At 43.5% G+C, this 22,145-nt stretch overlaps 1 protein-coding gene across 2 annotated transcripts in view; it reads right to left on the reverse strand.

The window, feature by feature from the left end:
* Nucleotides 1–12,410: 12,410 nt before the first annotated feature.
* The window catches only part of BRPF1 (bromodomain and PHD finger containing 1), a 61,322-nt gene continuing 51,587 nt past the window's right edge, over nt 12,411–22,145 (reverse strand). The window contains exons 11-15 of one of the 2 annotated variants that reach the window (XM_040359032.1): nt 20,161–20,308; nt 17,755–17,882; nt 16,549–16,670; nt 16,205–16,359; nt 12,411–14,007 (exon numbers count right to left, since the gene is read on the reverse strand). In XM_040359032.1, coding sequence (XP_040214966.1) covers nt 13,824–14,007; nt 16,205–16,359; nt 16,549–16,670; nt 17,755–17,882; nt 20,161–20,308 — 737 coding nt within the window. In that variant the 3' untranslated portion in view covers nt 12,411–13,823. The remainder of the gene's footprint in view (nt 14,008–16,204; nt 16,360–16,548; nt 16,671–17,754; nt 17,883–20,160; nt 20,309–22,145) is intronic. The other variant, XM_040359033.1, reaches the window with a different exon arrangement.

Genomic DNA, 22,145 nt, shown 5'->3' on the forward strand with positions numbered 1-22,145 from the left:
TGCGGTTTAGCAGATGAACAGAGAGGTGCCATTCATTCCTAATGGCACACGCTCACATGGCTGAACTGCATGGTGCCGCAACACCATGCAATTCCGTGTGACACAATCTAAAAAAACAAAAAGGGTTCCGGGACGTTTTTACCCGTGTTTCTGCCTGTGATTCCAAATCTCCCAAGTGTGAATGGGGTCTAAGATGCACTAATAAATTAAACCCAAACTTTAGCTCACACTTTATAAGCAGTTACAGCAACAATCCTCCTCCCCCCCAACCAACCCTGGGGTCCAGCGGTCTTGAAAATGTACTATTTCTGATGTCAGCATGCTCCATAGACAGTAACAGTCCATGCTGGACTGTAGGGGTGCGCGGTTTTCCAGAGAATCAAGTAAGTATGGGCCTCTCACCCCTGAAAAAAATGAGTGGTTAACCCATGCAGTACCAGCACAGCCCCACTGTATAGTGAACAAAAAAATGGAGCGCAGCTTTCCTATGCCACAGGCAGAGAAAAATAATAAAAAAAATGTAATAAAAAAATACATAAACCCCAAAAAGTTGATATTTTACAATGCAAACATCACATTGCCTACTTACAATTTAATAATAACTCAGTGAAAAGGCTACATTCCTTGTATTTTAAAAGAAACAAAAATACATTGGGCCAGATTCATGTAGAATTACGGCGGCGTAACGTATCCCGTTTACGTTACTCCGCCGCAAGTTTTCAGCGTAAGTGCTTGATTAACAAAGCACTTACCTGTAAACTTGCGGCGTAGCGTAAAGCCGTCCTGCGCAAGCCCGCCTAATTCAAATAGGGCGTGTACCATTTAAATTAGGCACGTTCCCGCGCCGAACGTACTGCGCATGCTCCGTTTTGAAATTTCCCGCCGTGCTTTGCGCCCGACGTAATGTTTTGAACGGCGACGTGCGTTATGTACTTTCGAATTCCCGGACGACTTACGCAAAAAAAATAAAAAATTTAAATTCGACGCGGGAACGGCGGCCATACTTTAACATGGGCTGTCTAATTTTACACCACCTAAATAGCAATCGCAACTTTACGACGGGAAATGACGTAAGAGAATGCGACGAACGCGCGTACCTTCGTGGATCGCCGTAAACAGCTAATTAGCATACGCAATGCGGAAAACGGCGCGAACTCCACCCAGCGGGCGCCAAAGTATTGCATCCTAAGATCCGAAGGCGTACAAAGCCGTACGCCTGTCGGATCTTAGCCAAATGCCGTCGTATCTTTGTTTGTGAATTACAAATAAAGATACAACGTGGCAAATTTGAAAGTACGCCGGAGTATCAGCAGATACTCCGGCGTACTTATTCTGTGAATCTGGCCCATTATGTATATTTTATATACTCGCAAAAAGTAAGCGCAAGCTTGCGCCTGCAAATTAAAATATAAAAAATGTATACAACAGCCATTTTAAATAGAAAGAATTTACTTTTCCAAGAACAATATATTTTCTTTCTGAAATAAATACAAAAAACAGAAAAATGCAATAAGACTTCAAAAATGAGCATACAAAAAAAGAAATTTGATTAAATGAAACTCCTACACAACATTCTATAATGTGCCGCCTAAGTGTTTAGTTATCAAATGATTTTGAAAATGGAACTGTTTGTAAAGACAGGTCTTCTTTAATCACAAGGGGAGGCGTTACAGATGCACGGTAATGAAGGGGGTGCGGAACCAAGTTACCGTCGGTCTGTAATAAGTACATTATAGAAGCTTAGAACATAATTAAAAAGGAGAAGTACAGCCAAGGCTGGGCTTCTCCTGTGGATCACAGGAGTGCAGTTCATTTTGCACTCCTGTGACCCGTTTTCAGCAGAGAGCGGGCAGAGGTCCACTCTCTGCTGACGTCATAGAATTTGGGCCAGGCATCGCGTCATCACAGCCATGGAGTCGGGATCTGCCTTGATCGCCCAGAGGCGATTCAGTTCGCATGTGCGCCGCGCTATATAAGTTTTTCATTCATTCATTCATTCATTCATCCCTGGACTGACACCCGGCTCAGCCTCTCAGCGAGCCGCTAAGAGCCTGAGTCAGATGCTCCGCCTCCTCCACAGCTCAGTGCTCCAGTAAGCGAGATGGGGGCAGAGCAGAGAGCTGTGACTGACAGTCCCCAGCTCTCTGCTTGGCGAGCTGTGACAACTGAGCGATCTGCAGTGTTTGATTACTCGGTTCTCAGTGTTAGAGGCGCCAGATGACAGATGCTGCATCCACCTAGGCAAGTATGAATCCAAAAAAAAAAAAAAAAACATATTTCTCTTTTAATTCTTTTTCTGTTCTGCTGAGCTTTCTTTATCTAGTGGAATCATTTTTGCATTCATCAGTTCTAGGTGTGTCAAATAACTAGGTCCCCTGTTGGGAGATTTGGTTTCACCCTACATCACTACTTTGTCCTGTAGGAAAGTAGGAGGTTAGCAGAAGGATCACCGAGAGCAGAGGTTGATCAGGCACCCCTACACTCCTGGAAGTGTCAGATGCAAAAGGTTTCTCAGGACGCTCTCTTCGAGAGAGTAATGGGACAGGTAAGTTATTAAAGCGGAAGTAAACCTACCGATTAAACCGGGAATGCCAACTGTTTTATTGGTTGTGCTTTCAACCAAACTGTCAAACCATCCAATGGCTGGTGTCATAACTGATCACATGTTGAGCATCATGGTAGTTGAAGATTAAATGAAAACTAATATGGCAGCTTCCTTGGCTGAAAATGATAGGAGGGCTTACTTCACTTTAGGACCCCTTTCACACTGGTGCGTTTTTCAGGCACTTTGGCGTAAAAAAAAAAAAAGCCTGTAAAGCGCCTGAAAGAAGCCTCATCTACAATCCCAATGTGAAAGCCCCGAGTGCTTTCAGAGCTCTTTCACACTGCCAGTGCCCGAAAAACGCTGGTAAAGCGCTGCTAAGACTCTTTTCACACTGGGCGTTTTGGCGTTAAAAAAGCTCCCTCAATGGGAAGAAGCTGCTTGCAGGACTTTTTTTTTTTGACGCCCTGCCAGGGCAGCGCCTCAGTGTGAAACCACTCGGGCTTTCACATTGGGATTGCAGATGCAGCTTCTTTCAGGCGCTTTTTTTTTACCGCTAAAGCGCCTGAAAAACGCCCCAGTGTGAAAGGGGTCTAATATGCAAGTTTAATCCTCTTGTAATTTTCCTCCCCTGGTTCCGCCTTTATGCCGTTTTCACATGTCTTTTTTTACATGACTGCATGTCGCAGCCAATTCACTTGACCTGGCTGCCCTATGCACGCTTGCTCTTTTCGGGCGACAAGCTTCATGCGATTTGTGAAGGCACAGTTGGAATGCGCCAGAATCGCAACATATTTAGGGTGCCAGTTAAGGATAGGGGCACCCAAACGCACGTGATTCAGCATTGCAGGCAGAATCGCTGTGTTCCCAAATCACGAGATATGTACGGGGCCTTACCCCTCAATCAACATACTAATAATATTATTAAATAAACCTTTCATTTTCATTACATACCTTATTCTAGAAACATTGATGTCATCATTGGGTGTTTGTGCTTGGCTATGGAATGCAAACAGATCGTGGCCGATAGGGTGAAAATCATACAGCACTCCTCCCAGGAGCCCTCAGTCCTGATGCAAGCAAAGCAGAGGAGTTATGAACATATTAAAATGGGTATATGTCAGTCTGGAGGAGTGTGTGTTCCTAGACAGGATGCCTTTGTATGCAGATCACCCTAGAAAGTAATAGATTTTCTTTCGTCGTAAAGCAGAAAATAAAATCCATTACTTCCCCTAGTAAAAGCCCACACAGTGTACACCAAAACACTGGTAGGCACACATTTAACCCTTTGATCGCACTAGGTGTTTTATCCCCTTCCCTGCCAGTGTCATTAGTACAGTGACGGTGCATATTTTTAGTACTGATCTCCGCCATTACTAATAACTAATCAATATACGCTTAATGGAATATTTTTTTTTTTTTACCCAAAAATATGCAACAGAATACATATTGGCTTAAATTTATCAAGAAATTTGGTTTTTAAGATTTTTTTTATTGGATGTGTTTTTATAGCAGAAAATAAAAAATATTGTTTTTTTTTTTTTTAATTGTTTATAGCGCAAAAAATAAAAACCGCAGAGGTGATCAATACCACCTAAAGAAAGATATTTGTGGGAAAAAGGACACAAAAAAAGTTATTTGGGTACAGCGTCGTATGACCACGCAATTGTCAGTTAAAGTAACGCAGTGCCATATCGCAAAAAATGGCCTGGTCATGAAGGAGGGGGGGGGGGTAAGTCTTCCGGAGGTCAAGTGGTAAATCATCTTCCTGAAAAATGTTAACTCCCCCAACTTACCTCCATAGCTCCGGCCTTCGTGATTAAAGCAGACCCATCTTTATAGTTTAGAGCCGCTTTTAAAGATGGCTCTGTTAACACAAATTTCCTTCTCGGTTTCAAACCATTACATTTTAGCAAAGCAAAGATTTTTACAATGACATCTAAAAAGAAATCATCAGGTATTAAAACAAAACAGGATCCCATATGTTTACAAAATGAGAATAATTTAATTCTCCTTACACATATACAATATTTACATAGACATGCTCAGGTTAGGAAGGTACAAAGGCCCAATGTCTCCTTTGCGGCGCATCATTAACAATGTGCTGCAAAGGAGGTGAAGCCAATGAGTTTTGCTTTCTTGCTATAGACTCATTACAAAGCCTCTTGTGTAGCTTAGGCCTCAGAAAATATAATCGCTGCAAAAGGTAGCCATTTTTATGGGACAAAGCAACCAGTCAGAAACCAAACTTTCAGCAGCTTGAAGACGGTAAAGTTAGAAAACCGGAACTGGATCGGATCGATTGCTATGAGCCTCCTGCACACCTTTTGTACTGTTAAAGCGACTCTTGTCAATTTTCGCTCTCTTGAAGGGCTACAGTTGTTGGATACCTGGTCCCCCCCCCCAACTGAGTGCTGTGGTTTAATCCATCAGCCTAAATATCACAGTGTCCTGTAGTGACATAGGAGCTGGTAGATCAAACCACAGAGCATACAGTACTACCAGGCAACCCAGTGCCAGCCCAAGACATTGTGCTGCCTGGGACCAAGAATGAAATGCTGCCCCCCCCCCCCCCCCAAAAAAAATCACGCCCACCAAAAGGCCCCCACATTTATTATTTTATATCATGATAACTAAAGGGGACCCGTCATGGCTCTATACATGTATAAAGGAGTATATAGAGGACCTGTCATGGCTCTATACATGTATAAATGAGTATAAAAGGACCTGTCAGGGCTCTATACATGTGTATAGGAGTGTAAAAGGACGTGTCATGGCTCTATACATGTATATAGAAATGTTCTGCCCCACCCGCTCCTGTCACCACTAACAGCAGCGGCGCCGGGCTCCTCACAGGCAGTGGCGCCTGCCCGCTCACTTGCTGACTGCTCCCCCCCCCCCCCCCTGCGAGTGTCCTCACAGGCAGCACGGCACTGTGCTCCTCCCATGCAGAGGAGCGGGCGGAACGGGCTGGCTGGCGTCAGTATGCTGCCCCCCTAAAAGTGCCGCCTGGTACCCATGGTACCACCCGGTCCCATTGTAGGGCCGGCCCCGAGGCAACCGACACTCCTGGAAGTGTCGGATGTTGGGAGATTCTTTAGGCGCTGGAGTTCTTTAATAAAGCAATGCTCGATGGCGTAGGCAGGGCGGGGCAGGCAATAATTAATTCTTTACAGGGAGACCTTCGTTTCAAATTTTATCTAGAGACAGGGTCACTTTAAAAAGAAAATCAACTAAAAGTGAGATTACGTTACCAGGTGTCTTTGCGAGATGAAGGTCTCTGCTCCTGTGGTGGATTATCACATAGAATAGTATATCGTCTGCATAAAACAAAAACATGAATCTACAGCTGAAAACCCCAAACTTTTTTTATTTTTTTACACCTTTCAGTTTTGGATATAGTGAAGAAGGGTTAGAATCTCTCACACCTTTACTGCTGTCCAGAGATTAGGATGGTGAGATTTCCTCTCGCTTCCTGTCCTGGTGACTAAAGCTGGTTATAGACCAGGGGCCTCCAAATTTCAAACTAATGGCCAGTTTAAGGTCCTTCAGACTTTAGAAGGGCTAAACTGTGGCCATTTGGGAGTGGAAAATGTCCTGGTGTCAGTGGGAGTGAATTTTTGGTATTAGAAAAAATAGTGTCCCCATCATGGGTGTCAGTGTAAAGAATAGTGCTCCATCGTTGGTGTCAGTGGGAGGAATAGTGTCCCATCATTGGTGTCAATGGGAGGAATATTGCCCCATCATTGGTGTCAATGGGAGGAATATTGCCCCATCATTGGTGTCAGTACAAATTGGAAAGAGGAGAAACTACCTAAAAGTTGGTCCTGAAAACCCTTGCCACATCTCCCCAGGGATTGTGCGGGCAAGGGACAGATGTACCAGGATATTAAAGAAATACGTTTTTTCTTTAATATCCTGTACATCTGTCCCTTGCCGCACAATCCTTAGGCACTCTTTCTTACAAACTGCATCATTGGTGTCAGTAGAAGGAATAGTACCCCATTGTTATTGTCAGTGGAAAGAAAAGTGTCTCATCGCCGGTGTCAGTTGGAGGAATTTTGTCCCATTGTTAACGTCAGTGGGAGGAATAGTGCCCCAAGGGCCAAATAAAGGCAAGCAAAGGACCTCAGTTTGGAGGCCACTGCTATAGACAGACTATTTCTCCTGAATCTACTGAAATTCAAGCTGTGGGTGACCGTACCATGCCCCAACAATTATGGGCCGCACAGTGTTCTGCAGCTGCTTGACTACAATAGCCGGCAGTGGAGATTCCCCTCTCCCTCCATGCTGTTTAGCGTGGATGGAGGGTATCAACTGATTTTCTCTTGTTTCGCCCGCAGGTAGAATGAAAGAAACCTGTGTATGGCTAGCTTACGCCTGTCACCAGGAAAAGGGGAATCGCCAAACAGGGACACACAGCACATTAAATTTTTTTTTCTTTAAAGTATTGGAAGGCTAAGACCCCAGCCACCTTTTTATTGCTGTGTTTCTGTTGCAGATGTTCTTTGATTTACCGGTTTGGTGAAGTGGTCTCTGGAAAAGGAAAGTAAGAACGCTCACTAGGTTTGATAACACCCACGCATTTTTTGTGCTTTTTTGCATTTTGCACTACAGAAACATCGTTCGCTAGGAAACCATGTAACCGCTTAAAGCGGGGGTTCACCTAAAAAAATAATTCTAACTAGGGTTGTCCAGATACCGATACCAGTATCGGTATCGGGACCGATACCGAGTATTTGCGGGAGTACTCGTACTCGCGCAAATACCCCCGATACCTAAATAGAATACTTCCCCCCCCCGCCGCTGCGCCGCATCGCGCCGCCGCATCGAGGGACATGGCTAGAGGGACATTGCTGCATATGTGAGGGACATGGCTAGAGGGACATTGCTGCATATGTGAGGGACATGGCTGCATATGTGAGGGACCTGGCTAGAGGGACATGGCTGCATATGTGAGGGACATGGCTAGAGGGACATTGCTGCATATGTGAGGGAACCTGGCTAGAGGGACATTTGCAGCATATTGTGAGGGGACATGGCTAGAGGGACATGGCTGCATATGTGAGGGACATGGCTAGGGGGACATGCTGCATAAGTGAGGGACAGGCTAGAGGGACATTGCTGCATATGTGAGGGACATGGCTAGAGGGACATGGCTGCATATGTGAGGGACATGGCTGCATATGTGAGGACATGGCTAGAGGGACATGGCTGCATATGTGAGGGACATGGCTGCATATGTGAGGAACATGGCTAGAGGGACATGGCTGCATATGGGGGGGACATGGCTGGATTTGGGACACATTTAAAAAAAAGTATCGGTATTCGGTATCGGCGACTACTTGAAAAAAAGTATCGGTACTTGTACTCGGTCCTAAAAAAGTGGTATCGGGACAACCCTAATTCTAACATTACATTCAGCTCACTACCGACATTGACAGTATGTATCTTTTATTTTTTTTTGCTGTACATACCTCGTATAGCTATTTTCTTAGCCGGCTTCCGGGTAGTGTATCCCGCGGGAGTGGGCGTTCCTATGCAGCAGTTAGTGATTGACGTGATGACAAAAACTCCCCCACCCATCGCATAAGGAGCGTCACGAGTTGCCGAAAGAAGCTGAATGTCGGTGCGAAGGCACCGTATAGCGCCGACTCGACGTTTGGCTTCTTTCGGCAACTCGTGACGCTCCTTATGCGACGGGTGGGGGAGTTTTTGTCATCACGTCAATCACTAACTGCTGCATAGGAACGCCCACTCCCGCGGGATACACTACCCGGAAGCCGGCTAAGAAAATAGCTATACGAGGTATGTACAGCAAAAAAAAAAAAAATACTATCAATGTCGGTAGTGAGCTGAATGAAATGTTAGAATTTTTTTTTAGGGTGAACCCCCGCTTTAAGGACCGCAAAAAATAAAAACCGCAGAGGTGATCAAATACCACCAAAAGAAATCTCTATTTGTGGGGAAAAAAAGAACGTCAATTTTGTTTGGGAGCCACGTTGCACGACCGCGCAATTGTCAGTTAAAGCGACGCAGTGGCGAAACGCAAAAAGTGGCCTGGTCTTTGGCCAGCCAAATGGTTAAATGGACTGTATTGCAAATCTACAAAATGCACTAAAAATGCATAGGTGTGAATCAAGCTCAACAAGACTGCCAACAGCAAAACCCAACAGTTCTATATTCTAAAACAGAAGAGTTTTGGATAGATTTTTGAAATTAAGGAAGAGTGAGAAGACCCAACTGTAGTGAATGTGGAAATAGTTTAGGTTGGGAACCAACGTGCAAAGATGTCGTTGCCAGAATCGCGGGAAAGATATTGGAGGGTGATTAAGCCGTCTCTTTAAATTAGCTCCAAAATGCCTCAATAATTCAGTGACATGATCACTAGGGTCTAAAAGAATGGTGTCAGGAACCACAAAATGTATTTCCCCACTGTTAAACACAGGCAGCTAGTCCTCTTTAAGAGAATCAATCAACCTGATTTGGTAAAAAAAAAAAAACACAGTTCCTAGCAGGTGGCCTTGCAACAATGGACTCCATGGCCTTCTTTTGCAATCAAGGTTTTGGTATTGCTTGGGGACTGGAAATAGGTTGAAGGGGCTATAAAACCGACGTTGATGTTGTGCTTAGATCTACACGCAATGTTTCCCGAGGAAGTCTACATGTCTGTTATGTGCTGCTAAAACCCCCTGTGCAAACGATGGCATCTTGCCAGTTTAAGCCGTAAGAAAGGGTCACCTTGTTACCCCACTTTGTGTGTTTTTTTCTAAACTACAGGTCTTGGAAGACGAGGCATTGTGCAGTCACATTCAAGATACCTGAAATATCAGTTTGGTCTCGTTTGCTGGAAGCATTACCCTATGTCAGGGATATGCAATTAGCGGACCTCCAGCTGTTGCAAAAATACAAGTCCCATCATGCCTTTGCGTCCAGGTGTCATGCTTGTGGCTGTCAGAGTCTTGCTATGCCTCATGGGACTTGTAGTTCTGCAACAGCTGGAGGTCCGCTAATTGCATATCCCTGCCCTATGTGGTTATCTAGTAAGAATGCCCCTTAGTCATGTGACAAGCAAAGCTAGTCATAGACAGGGAATATGGCCAGTAAAGCCAAGCTAGCCTCTCGCATTTCAGCAGTTGTATTAATCCCCAGGTATGTTCTATCTGTAGTCAGTCCCACAACAGAGGGGAATAATGGTTGGGTACTTTTGGTGTGGAGCGTTTTCTTTCATGTATCTCTTTACAGTAAACCATGATAACCATTCATAGTCTCTTCAGGGTTGATTTAGTAAAACTGGAGAGTGCAAAACCTGGTGTTGCTGTGCATGGTAGCCAATGAGCTTCTAACTTCAGCTTCTTCAATTAGGCTTTGACCAAAAAAAAAAGGAAGCCGTTTAGCTTCTATGCAGAATTGCATTAGATTTTGCACTCTCCAGATTTAGTACATCAACCCCTTTATGTTCTTTTTTTTCCTTTTACAGTTCAAAATGGCTTGTTGTGTCTTTACAGTCGAAATTGGCCTGTTAGGCCCAGTTATTGAGGTCACTCAAAGTGGAACTACCGTCAAAACCTTTTTATTTTAAAAGCTGGACTCGAGGCACAAAAAGTTTTTATTTTAAAAACAGCCACAACAAATATAAATCTAGTTTGTGCGCGCCAAATGCCTTTCAATAACCCAGATATTATCTTGGAAAAGTAGCTTGTGCACAGGTCAGTGCTGTGGGAGACTCACCCACTACAGACTGCCTGGAGAAAACTAGAAGAGGGCGGAGACCAGTCACCCTGCACAAAAAGAGAGAGCAACAGTGAGGCCGCGTACACACGGTCGATCTATCCGATGAGAATGGTCCGACGGACCGTTTTCATCGGTTCACCGCTGAAGAAGACCGATGGTCTGATGTGCATACACACCATCAGTTCAAAAACCAATCGGGTCAGAACGCGGTGACGCAAAACACACGACGTGCTGAAAAAAAACGAAGTTCAATGCTTCCAAGCATGCGTCGACTTGATTCTGAGCATGCGCGGGTTTTGAACCGATGCTTTTGTGTACTAACCATCGTTTTGACCGATGGTCAGCCGTCCATCGGTTTCCATTTTAAAGCAAGTTCTCTAATTTCTGTCCCGAAGGATAACAGACCGATGGCCGTACACCGGGTCGTTTGGACCGCTGAAAACTGGACTTCAGGCCGTTTTCATCGGTTTGGGCCGACCGTGTGTAACGCGCCTGACTGGTCTTTATTCAGAAAATTGCCGCAAAGAGGCAAACTGCATTAGTTGTTTAATGGTGGATTACTGCACAAATTTCAAAGCACATCAGATTCATGTAAGATAACAGCATGCCTCTTGTATTTTTAATAATATTTGTTCAGCTTTATGTTTTGGATACAGCAGGGAAGTGTTTGAACAGAGAAGGTTTTTTCTGTATTGCGTCTGTGCCCAATATAGGGAGCTTTCTGCTCACTTCCTGTGACGTTGACCATGGAGAGGAAACCTCCTCAATAAATTGCGACACAGCAATATCCCAAAAACCAAAATGTTTTTTTTTTTGTCTGGAGTTGCACGGTCGGCAACCCAACAGTATTTCAGATGAATATACTCATGACTACACAGTTACCATTTAAAGTGGTCGTAAACTCTGTTACACCACTTGTACCTACAGGTAAGCCTATAATAAGGCTCACCTGTAGGTACTGTAAATATCTCCTAAACTTGCACGGTTTAGGAGATATTCACTATATACGATGCTGTCGACGTCACCGGTGCATGTGCACTGAAGAAACAGGTCGCTGACCAGCGGAACCTGCGCACATGTGTGGGAGAGATGTCATTGCAGCTCCGGGCCAATCACAGCGCTGGAGCCCACGAACCCAGAAGCAACTCCGGTGAAAGGTGTCGGCTGTGGGAGTGCGGTCGGCACTGCAGGGCATAGTTTTAAAGTAAGTATTTCATAATGAGCTAGTATGCGATGCATACTAGCTCATTATGCCTTTGTCTTGCAGGTTTTTTTTTTGTCCAGGGGGTTTACAACCTCTTTAAATAAAGATTGTGGGACTATTGCAATTGGCCAAGCAATGTTATTTTAGGAATACCCTTCCTACTAAAAACCACTCCATTGGGTGGAACTGGAACCCGCCGTACTATTCTGAACATCTCAATGCACCAAGTCTAAACAATGCAAACAGTAGAATTTACTGCGAGTGTTCACAAGAAGCTGTCCAATTTTCATTTACATGGGAAAACTCCTTTAATTGGTAATATCTACAGAGTATGAAGTTTGTTACAGAACTATTACTTAGAAACATGAAATCGCTGGCACTTAAGATTTGGTAAATCTGTTCAACTCCTGCGATACTTTGTCGTGCCAACCTCATCCAAGGTAAGCTGGTTGCTACACAGCATGAAATATTGTAGGGACTTCAAAGGAGAAGTACAGCCAAAGCTTTTTGTTCTGTTCTCCTGCACCCGGCTCAAGTTCTTAGGAAGTTGCTGAGAGCCTGAGCCGTCTAACCCCCCCCCCCCCCCCCATTCACAGCCCAGCGCTCCAGTGAGTGTGGGGGGCAGAGCAGATAGCGGTGACTGACAGTGACCAGCTCTCTGCTCAGGGAGCCCTGAGAACAAAGCAATCAATGGTCTTTGATTGCTCAGTTCTCAGTCTTAGAGCCAGTGGGGGACAGATCCATCTAAGCAAGTATGACCCTTAAAAAAAAACAAAAAGCCCCATACTTCTCTTTTGAAAAATGTTCTCAAGATAACAGCCCACTGTGAGTTGTACAATACCTAGACATCTGCCAATATTACTCCCCAGACCTTCCCTTGTGGTTGGCTGCTCCAGAAAAAGGAGAACTGAAATGGTAATTCACAAAAGCTAAAGTCATTTACAATTTTTATTGTGGGGGTAAAACATGATATCTTACATATAGACGTTCTAGATTGTAGGAGACTTTATGGCTACCCCAGATCACCCTCCCACCCCACACACACATACAGACCTACTCTCTCACTGGGCGTTGGGTATCAACTGTCAGCACCAATTACTGTATAATTTTTGGCCAAAACCAAAGATGAGGTTTAAACCAGCCTGCAAATGACAGCTGTTCAGGTTGTTGGCTGTAAAAAAATATCAACTGATCCTAACCAGACACGTATTACAGTCAAGAGTTTTAATTCACTATGCTATAACATGTGTTATTTACCACTTTGCTCCTTATGAGACTGTTATTTTAGGCTCTCATTGACCGTCCTTGCCAAAAGTGTTTGTCTATATGGTAAATAACTAACAATCATTATAACTTAGTGGACATAAGGGAACTGTGGCCATACTATGGATATTTAAGTGAGAATGTATTAACAAGCAGTAAATTAGCTTTCATATAAGCCCTCACTGACCTCAGTAGCTGCAGGCACTGTGGAGAAATTCATCCAGATTTCCCGCTTTCACAGCACAAGAACTATTACTTTAAACAGCTCAGCTTCTCCAAGCTCCCCCCAACGTGCAGTAAATTAGCAGCTTTCCAGCCTTCAAATCTGTAGATTTACCATAGAGCAAGGTGCAAAACTAAAAAGGGAATAAGAAACGTCTTTAGACCAGGTTTAAAGGACTTTAAGGATGAATTGCTCATTAGTTCCTGCAGCTATAGAGGATGTTGGGGACATGTTTGAAAGCTCATTTAGTGTTTGCATATGTACATATTTAAATGTCTGGTCACAGTTCTACTTTAAACCGAATGGCTTACATAGTCTTTCCTTCTGGTGCACGCTCACAGTTTTTGTTACAAATTTTTCAGACAGAACATATTAGGAATGGAGCATAAGAATCTGAAAGGATGGAATATCCCAATGCTTCATTAAAACCATCAGACAGCTCAATATACAAACATTATTAAGTCTGTACACGGGAATCCATGAATAATGAGTAACCAGCCAAAGGACAGCCGACCCCAGTAGAATATCTTAACTCCAGAAGACGGCGGCCTGCGTTCAATAGTTTGAATTAAAATGGTCAACCAGCGACCATGAGGACATCTTCTCAGAATGTCATTGTCATCATCCTGTGTGTTACTTTGTTAGCCCTATCTGTGCTCACAGCAACCCACAAAAAACGTGGCACTGGCCATCTCCACTGTGTTCACCTTATCTGAAAACGGCTGTTCATTTAAACGCTACTCACTTTAAAGGTAACCGCTCTGGTTTGGGTTACCGCGTTTTTATTCTTAGTAACAGCAGCAGAGTTGTGACACAGGAGGTAAGCAAGAACAGGTCACAAAAGTTCATGGAAGGCGCTAATCGCTTTCACTTGTCTCGCTGCTCTGTGTGCCTTGGACTTTGTTGCGGTGCTGGACGGCGCGTTCGTAGGCGATCTGCACAGATTTACGGATGTTTGATTTCCTCCCTTCCAGCATTTTTTCCTTATCCAGCTCGCGGTTCAGCCCCAGCGGAACCAGCTTTGTTCTGGGTAGCCACTGCCTGCAGAGTAAAGTATAAAATATTACACACTAGTAATATACATTTTGCAATGACTCAAATTGAAACAAAAATTTGATATATGCTGCATTCTAATCACATGATTAACACAGCAGTTTTTGTTTTTTGGAGTTCCCCTGTAAGCACATTGGTGTAGTGGTCAGCACTTCCGTCTAGCAGCACTAGGGTTGCTGGTTCGAATACCAACTAACCCACGACAATACCTGCCTGGAGTTTGCACGTCTAAGTGGATTTTCTCCAGGAACTCCGGTTTCCTTCCATACTCCAAAGACATGCTGGTAGATTACTTGAATGGATCCCGTCTAAATTGGCCCTTGTATGTATGAATGCGAGGTTCGGGGCCTTAGATTGGAAGCTGCTTGAGGGCAGGGACTGATGTGAATGTACACTATATGTAAAGCGCTGCATAAATTGATGGCTCTATATAAGTACCTGTAATAAATAAAATAAACATATTGCTTGTTGATCCAACCAGTAGATCTGTTATTTTTCCACTTAATGCAATAGGACGACAACACCCTTCTGCACAGCAGTCTTAGATTAACATGTAGTTTTAAATGGACGTCAATCCTTTTGCTGCCGGTGACATAACTATTATGTCCGCAGCAGCCCTGGTTTGTAAGCAAACTCTTGGACCCTATAGCTGCTGGGATTTATTTAAAGAAAATCTCCTGACTACTGGCTTTCTTGTAGAAGTGAATCAGATGGCCCCCATTCCTTATACATGCTGAAGAAGTTTCTGCCTCTCCTTCCTCCTACGATTCCCTGGCTCACCTGTTCCTCCTGGGTGAGGTGACCTCCATGGTGGGTGTCAGGATGGAAAGCAGTATTATGAACCCAGAGGTGCCTAGCTCTGAGTACTTCCAGGTTTAGAGCCATCAAACCCCAGTTACTCTGACTGGAAAAACTGTTTGATCGCAGTCTGCACTTGCTCGACGGAGTGCAGGGGTGACATCAGGGGTCCAATAGATGTGGAAGCAAGTGTCCCAGACTCCCGATTTCCAGAGTCCTCCTCGGCTTACTGTCACTCAGGCTGCTGAAGACCTGAGCCAGCGTCCCCCATTTGTCCTCACAACAGTCTGCTGTGGGCAGCAAGAAACCAGTGCACAGCACACACTGTCGTCATCGTCATCATCATCATCATCATCATCATCATCATCATCAGGTACTTGTCAGACACCGACAGTTTATATCTGATGCACCATTATGTGCACATTTGCCAAATCATGGTTTATGTATGTCTTATTGTCTAATTGATTCACATCACAACTTCATTTATTTTTTTTGTATGATTTATGGTTTTGCTCATCACTTCCCCACACATGCAGCCATGCATTGCATGTGTGGGGCAGTGATGAGCAAAACCATAAATCATACCTTTATTTTGTATCAATGAAGTTGTTATGTGAATCAATCACCAAGGCAATAAGACATACATAAACCATAATTAATGAAATGGCATACATTGTCGTTTGGGGGGACGTTATGGGGACATTGTCCGCAGTCTCTGACCATCTCTTGTACCACGTCCGCGGTCTCTGACCATCTCTTGTACCACGTCCGCAGTCTCTGACCATCTCTTGTACCACGTCCGCAGTCTCTGACCATCTCTTGTACCACGTCCGCAGTCTCTGACCATCTCTTGTACCACGTCCGCAGTCTCTGACCATCTCTTGTACCACGTCCGCAGTCTCTGACCATCTCTTGTACCACGTCTGCAGTCTCTGACCATCTCTTGTACCATGTCTGCAGTCTCTGACCATCTCTTGTACCATGTCTCCAGTCTCTGACCATCTCCTCTAGTATTTTGGGGGAGCCTGGAGCTCCTCTTTAAGTTGTCTGCTGTTTTTTTTTTTTTTTAAGAACAGATAAAATAAAATAGCGCATGGGTAGTAATCGTGATGCATCGCGAAATCATATTGAATTGTTAACAGGATAATCGTAATCGAATCGAATCATGAGACCAGTGAACATGTTCCACTAACGTCTTGCAAATACAAAGCACATTAATATCCAACAGTAACAATAAAATACAAGTATCCATCTCACCCAAAAAAAAAAAAAATGAGACGGATGCATTTCTTGCAGGATCCACACATCTGAGTTTCAGCAACTTAGAAGAAACAACGAAACACGTACAGTCCACACAGATATTCTATTAATGATAATGAATACTCACCAAGTCCGTTTATTGTCAAAAAACAGAACGAGGTAGAGATGCTCTTGTGCTTCTTGTGTCATCTGCTCTCCTAGCTTGAGAACATCTACGGGTGGTACAGGAATGGGAACCCCGTGGTGAAACACTCCTTCTCGGGGCATCTTTGGGTCGATAATCTTAAGAAAAGAAAGAGTTGGTGAAAAATTCTGCAAGGCACAGACTTTCACAACACAAATTAAAAACAATAAAAGTCAACAAATGAATTTTTTGGTAGGTTTAGCCGACCCACGGTGATCAGTTATGGTGGACAATTATACAACTACTATAACATTAAGTAGAATAATAGGGGAGGAACTGATCTCTACCAGAGCTGGATAGGAGGGATATCCCCGACACTTGGCCCACACCAAGTCTAAGGCTTCTAGAGTGGAGTCTTCGTCTTCGGACAGCCACCCCGCCCCTCGTCCCTCCATTCCTTTGCGTACCACTATCAAACAACAGAAAAGGTCACAAGTCATATGTCTGCCTGCAATCTCACAATTTATACAGTATTTTATAAATCTTATAAAGTAAATAGGAACGAAAAAATAAATAAAAAATGTTGCTCTACTGTCTCTATACCTGAGGATTTTGTACCAAAAATACCCCAATAAAACAATCTTAAAGTGAACCCATGGCCTGGCTAAGGACAGTCAAGTATTTACATTTGCTGGCATATACTTAACAATTGTTAAGTCAGTTTTAAAGTGTATTTTTAAACCCAAAATAAAAAAGCTTAGTAGTTGTAAACCCCATTCATGAAATTTGACCTAAGCACAGTGTTCAACTCTCGCCAAAGATCTAAGTGCCGTTTCTCTCTGGTGTTCCGCTCCACTTCTCCGACACATAAGATAACGGCAGCTGAAAAGTTGTGTCGGGGAGGGAGCTTAGAGGGAGATTAGCAGGGAGCTTGTCTATTCAGACTACAGCTCTGCATGTTTCTTCATTCCTTTGCCTATATGGAGGAGGAGGGGTGTGCTTTCCTTTTCTCCAATCAGCTCTTACACAGTGTAAGCCCAGACTCCCCACCCACTGTTGAAAGAGGAAGAAAGATTTCTAACACAATCTGCACTTTCCAAAGAGTGTAGTAAGGGAAAGACAGCATATATACATGTCAAACTTATGTAGGGAGATTTGTTTCATCTCCCTACATATATAGAAGGCCAGCATGTTACTCAACATGATAAAACTAAAGCAAGAGCACAAAATCAAGTTTTTCATGCATCAGGCCTTTAAGAAGGAGAATATAACAGTATTGGTCAAAAATGTATAACATGTATGTGGCATGTGCGTTATAAAATACCTGGTCTATTCTATCCAAGTTTACCAACTGAAAAAACAAACAAACTTTAAAGTGAACAGACTGGGTGGGCCAAGCGTTTTATTTTTTTATCCTGTTAAATTTTAATTAAAACTGGAGTTTATTTAACATGCGTAAAATATTTCTAACTCACTGACCGTTAAAAGAGGCAATAAGGATTTAAGAAAATGCGGCTATCCCAATTTGCACTAACCAGAAAGGAGGTACTTACAGCCATGTCCCCGGCCCCCCAAGGAATAGGACTCATTTTCAGTTCCCGACGTATCTTCGCTGCTGTAGTCGTGGTAATTCTCTCTTGAGAAGGATTGCTTTCCCCGTCCCTGTTTAGAAGGTGTTGTGCTGCAAACGAAAAAACAAAATGTAAATCGACTTAAAAGAAAACTACACCTTTGTTAATAAATAAATAATAAGGTAGCATATAAAATTGCAACACACGTCATTAAATAATTTATTATTACATTTTTCAATCTGCAGCCACTTTAATTTTCTAAAACTGTAAAAAAACAAAACAAAAACAAAAAAACAATGCAGTATGGCAACCTGGAGGTGTTCTGTACAACATTGGTGTAGAATGTCACCAGTTGTAATTTTCTGGTTTTGAGATTGGATCGCAGATTTTCTCAAAAATCGCAACTTGGGTACAATTAAAGCTTTTAAGTATCCCTTGCAAGAGAAATTAAATTTTTGCAGAGATACTGCACAAGGGCGAGTTCACACTGCCCGCATGTTAAAACGCTCTGCTTTAGCTTAAAATTCTTGCAAAGTGCAGCATAGACCACCTAGAAGTGAGTGCATCAGCTAAACGGCTAAAACAGCCATAGTGCTGGCTTAAGCCACAGTTTGAACAGGAGATCTGTTGGTCAATCTCACCGATTAAGCCTGTAAGAAATTGACAGTGTGATGCCTAAGGCCCCTTTCACTCGGGCGATCCGATCAGGTCCGCCTGTCAGTTTTTCATGTCCTGATTGGATCCTCCAGACTCTTCTATGGAGCACCGGATGTCCGCCGACACCTGCCGCCATCTGACCCGAACCAACCGGCCACAAAACAAAGGGATGGTGGTCCTTTTCCCCATCCATCTGGCGGAACGGATTGGTTGGCATCGGCTGGAAATGGACAGGCGGATCGCTTCCATCCGATTGCCCCATAGAGGAGAGTGGGACTATGTCCACGTCCAATCTGCCTTCTCAGCGGGGATCAGCAGATTGATCCCCCGCTGAGCGAGTGGATTCCGCTTCACGGAGGCACCGTGTGAAAGGGGCCTAAAGCAACCAACCAAACGAATGACAGTTTATTTTATTTTATATCCTGTAAGAAAGGGACAGTGTGATACCTAAGGCCCCTTTCACACAGGCGATCTGATCAGATCCGCGTGTCAGTTTTTTTTAGATGGACATGACTGGCCCCCAGTTTCTTCTATGGAGCGGGCGGATGTCCTCCGACACCTGCCCGCCATCCGATCTGATCTGCCACAAACAGAAGAAGAAGGATGGTGGTCCTATTTCCCATCCGGCTGGCAGATCGGATGGAAAGACAGGCGGTCCATTTTCCATCCGATTGCTCCATAGAGGAGAGTGGGACTGTCGCCCGCCTGCTCGCTGAGCGAGTGGATTCCGCTTCACGGAGGCACCCGTGCGAAAAGGGCCTAAAGCAACGAATCGAATGTCAGTTTTTTATTTTATATCCGAAAAGGAATTTGGATTTTCAGTGACGGTGGTCACCAGAACAAATAGAAAGGGTGAATTTTCCCAATGAGGACACAGAAAATAAAAAAATAAAAAATGCATTCTCTCACTTTGCTTTACAGCTAAGGTGAGAAAGTCCAGTGATAATCATAAAACGGTAATAAGAAGCAAATTAAATAGCTGAGTGAGATGTCTTATTTTTAAAAAGCCATACATTTTATATAAAAAGGACTTTGGGACAGTATTTCAAACATAAATTGCACGTGGTGTATAGTACATTTAAAGGGAAATTACCTTTTTTTGATGCTTGTGAACACTGAGGATAGCGCTTTACATGTTTGGTGTAGAGCAGTGTTTCTCAAATCCAGCCCTCAAGGTGCACCAACAGGTCATGTTTTCAGGCTTTCCATTATTTTGCACAGGTGATGCGATCAGTTTCACTGCCTTAGTAATTATCACAGCGGTTTCATCTGAGGGAAATCCTGAAAACATGAACCTGTTGGAGCGCCTTGAGGACTGGAGTTGAAAACACTGGTGTAGAGGAAGTCAAGTGGCCTACCCTACTAAAAACCTTGGGGATGAACTGGAATGAAGATTATAAACCAGATTTTCCAATTAATCATCAGTACCTGATCTTACAAATGCTCTTTTGGGTGAAAGGGCCCAAGTTCCTAAAATTCTACACTGCCCAATCATGTGGAAAACAAAGGTGGAGGCTGCAATGCCAAATGAATGCCCATGGTTTTGGAATGGGATGACCAACAAGTTCATATAGGTGGTCAGGTGTCCACATGTTTTGGCCAAAGATAGTGAAAAAGAGAATACGGAAAATGTGCCTAGTGGGGAACCTTTACAAAGACACTCGCCACTCCCGTCTCAATCATCACTTGGTCAATTGGTTTGCCACTTCCCTTTATGTTCAGTAATCTTACCTGGTTCTGTCTGATGCAGCACTGCTGCTGCTGGTACTGCTGGACTCGGAGTCGGAGCTGCTCCGGGGAAGATTGCAGTCAGTGCGGTAAATTAAAAAACTTTTTTTCACCTGCTGGTTGCTGCCACTGAAGCCATTGGTGGGTAAGTCTGTAAATATGGAAACACATTAGATAATGGGAAATCTCATTTTTCTTTTCTGGCCTACAAGGTCAATGATCGTTCCAATACATGTGGTGAAGGCAGGAGTTCGGGGGCAATCCGTATTGTGGGGAGCATCTTACACAGCTACAGGAAATGTGGATCGACTCCTGTACAGCAGCACAATAGCTCTGAACTAACCAGAGCCTGGCCTGAGGGCCGGTTCACATCATGAATCGCAAAGGAAAGCACTGTGCAATTCAAATGCGATCTGGGTGCAGTGTGATTTCATCCCATTCATTTGAATGGGCCGAAATTGCACTGGGCTATACCAATAGTGCGTGCACTACTTTATAAAACGCACCGCAACCGGATCGCATGGTACTACTGTACCATGTGATTCAGTGCAAACACACTGCGCTTAGAGTGTTAACACCAATACCTGCTGCAGATCGCAAGTGCAGTGCATTTTAAACGCGGTGCACGGAACATGGGTTTCCAGCACCACGTTCCGGTGTGAACTAAAAGTATAAAACAAAAAAGACAAATAACTCTTACGGGTAAAACTGTGGCCAGTATGAGGACATTCAAGTGTTTACATATTTTTAATAAGAAATGAGCTTTAAAACGTTTTCTCACTCACCTCTGTAGTTTTAGGTACTCTGGGGTTCCTGAAAGTTCACAAGAGAAGCATGGAAGTCACTCAAGTCTGATCTGAGCTCTCTGCTCTTTCTGGGGCAGGCTGCCAACTAAATGCTGGGAGGGGGAAAACTGGGAGAGCTGCGCTGCTGAGCCTATATATATGCGATTAGCTTTTTTTATTCAACCATAGGGATGAAAAAAACAAAAAAGAATAAAAAAAAATACGAGATTCCTCCATCCATACAATTGAGGTGGATAGAGGATTCCCCTTTAGAAAACATCTGACAGCAGCAGAGACCAACTGTAAATGTATAAAATTAGTCCCACAATGTCTGAAGCTACAGAGGTCAGTGATGGCTTGTTTTGAAGCAGTGATTCTCAACTCCTCAACTCAAACCCACTACAGGCCAGGTTTGCAAGATAACTGAAATACATCACAGGTGTCATCATTTGCTGCTCAGTGATTGCAGTATTCTAGTCTGCATCTCCCCAAAGTAATACTTACAATATGGCCTGTTAGTGGGTCCAGAGGACAGGAGATGAGAACCACTGTTTTAGAGGATTGGTTCACTTTAAAAATTATATATATATATATATATATATATATATATATATATATATATATATATACGTTTAATATCCATAGCCTGGCCACAGTTCTACTTTTATAGCAGGCGCAGCATGTTACCTGCACATATCTAAAGGGGACAGCTATGAAATGCATAGTACAGTGTTTCTCAATTCCAGTCCTCAGGCCCCCCCCAACAGGTCAGGTTTTCAGGATTTCCCTCAGATGAAAAGGCTGTGGTGATTACTAAGGCAGTGAAACTGATCAAATCACCTGTGCAAAATAATGGAAATCCTGAAAACCTGACCTGTTGGGGGGGCCTGAGGACTGGAATTGAGAAACACTGGCATAGTAGAAGGAGCAGTCACACAGAGCTCCTTACATTTCTAAATCTGCTACAGGTGGGACAACTGTTCTAGTCATGATGACTTGCATAAAACTGGGCGTTTTTGTGTATTTGTAGTCAGTTTAAATGCAAAATGCGTGCTCTTTTTGTTTGTTTTTAAAAGCATTGAGTCGTACCATTCAAAAGTAACTTTATTTTTATTTTATTTTAACTACATGAAAATGTAGCAGGTGGCTGGGTATATTTCCAGAAGAATAAAATTCACATTGCTCTAGTCAACAATTTTAGCA

This window comes from Rana temporaria, chromosome 7 (assembly GCF_905171775.1).
Source record: "Rana temporaria chromosome 7, aRanTem1.1, whole genome shotgun sequence".
Lineage (NCBI taxonomy): Eukaryota > Metazoa > Chordata > Amphibia > Anura > Ranidae > Rana > Rana temporaria.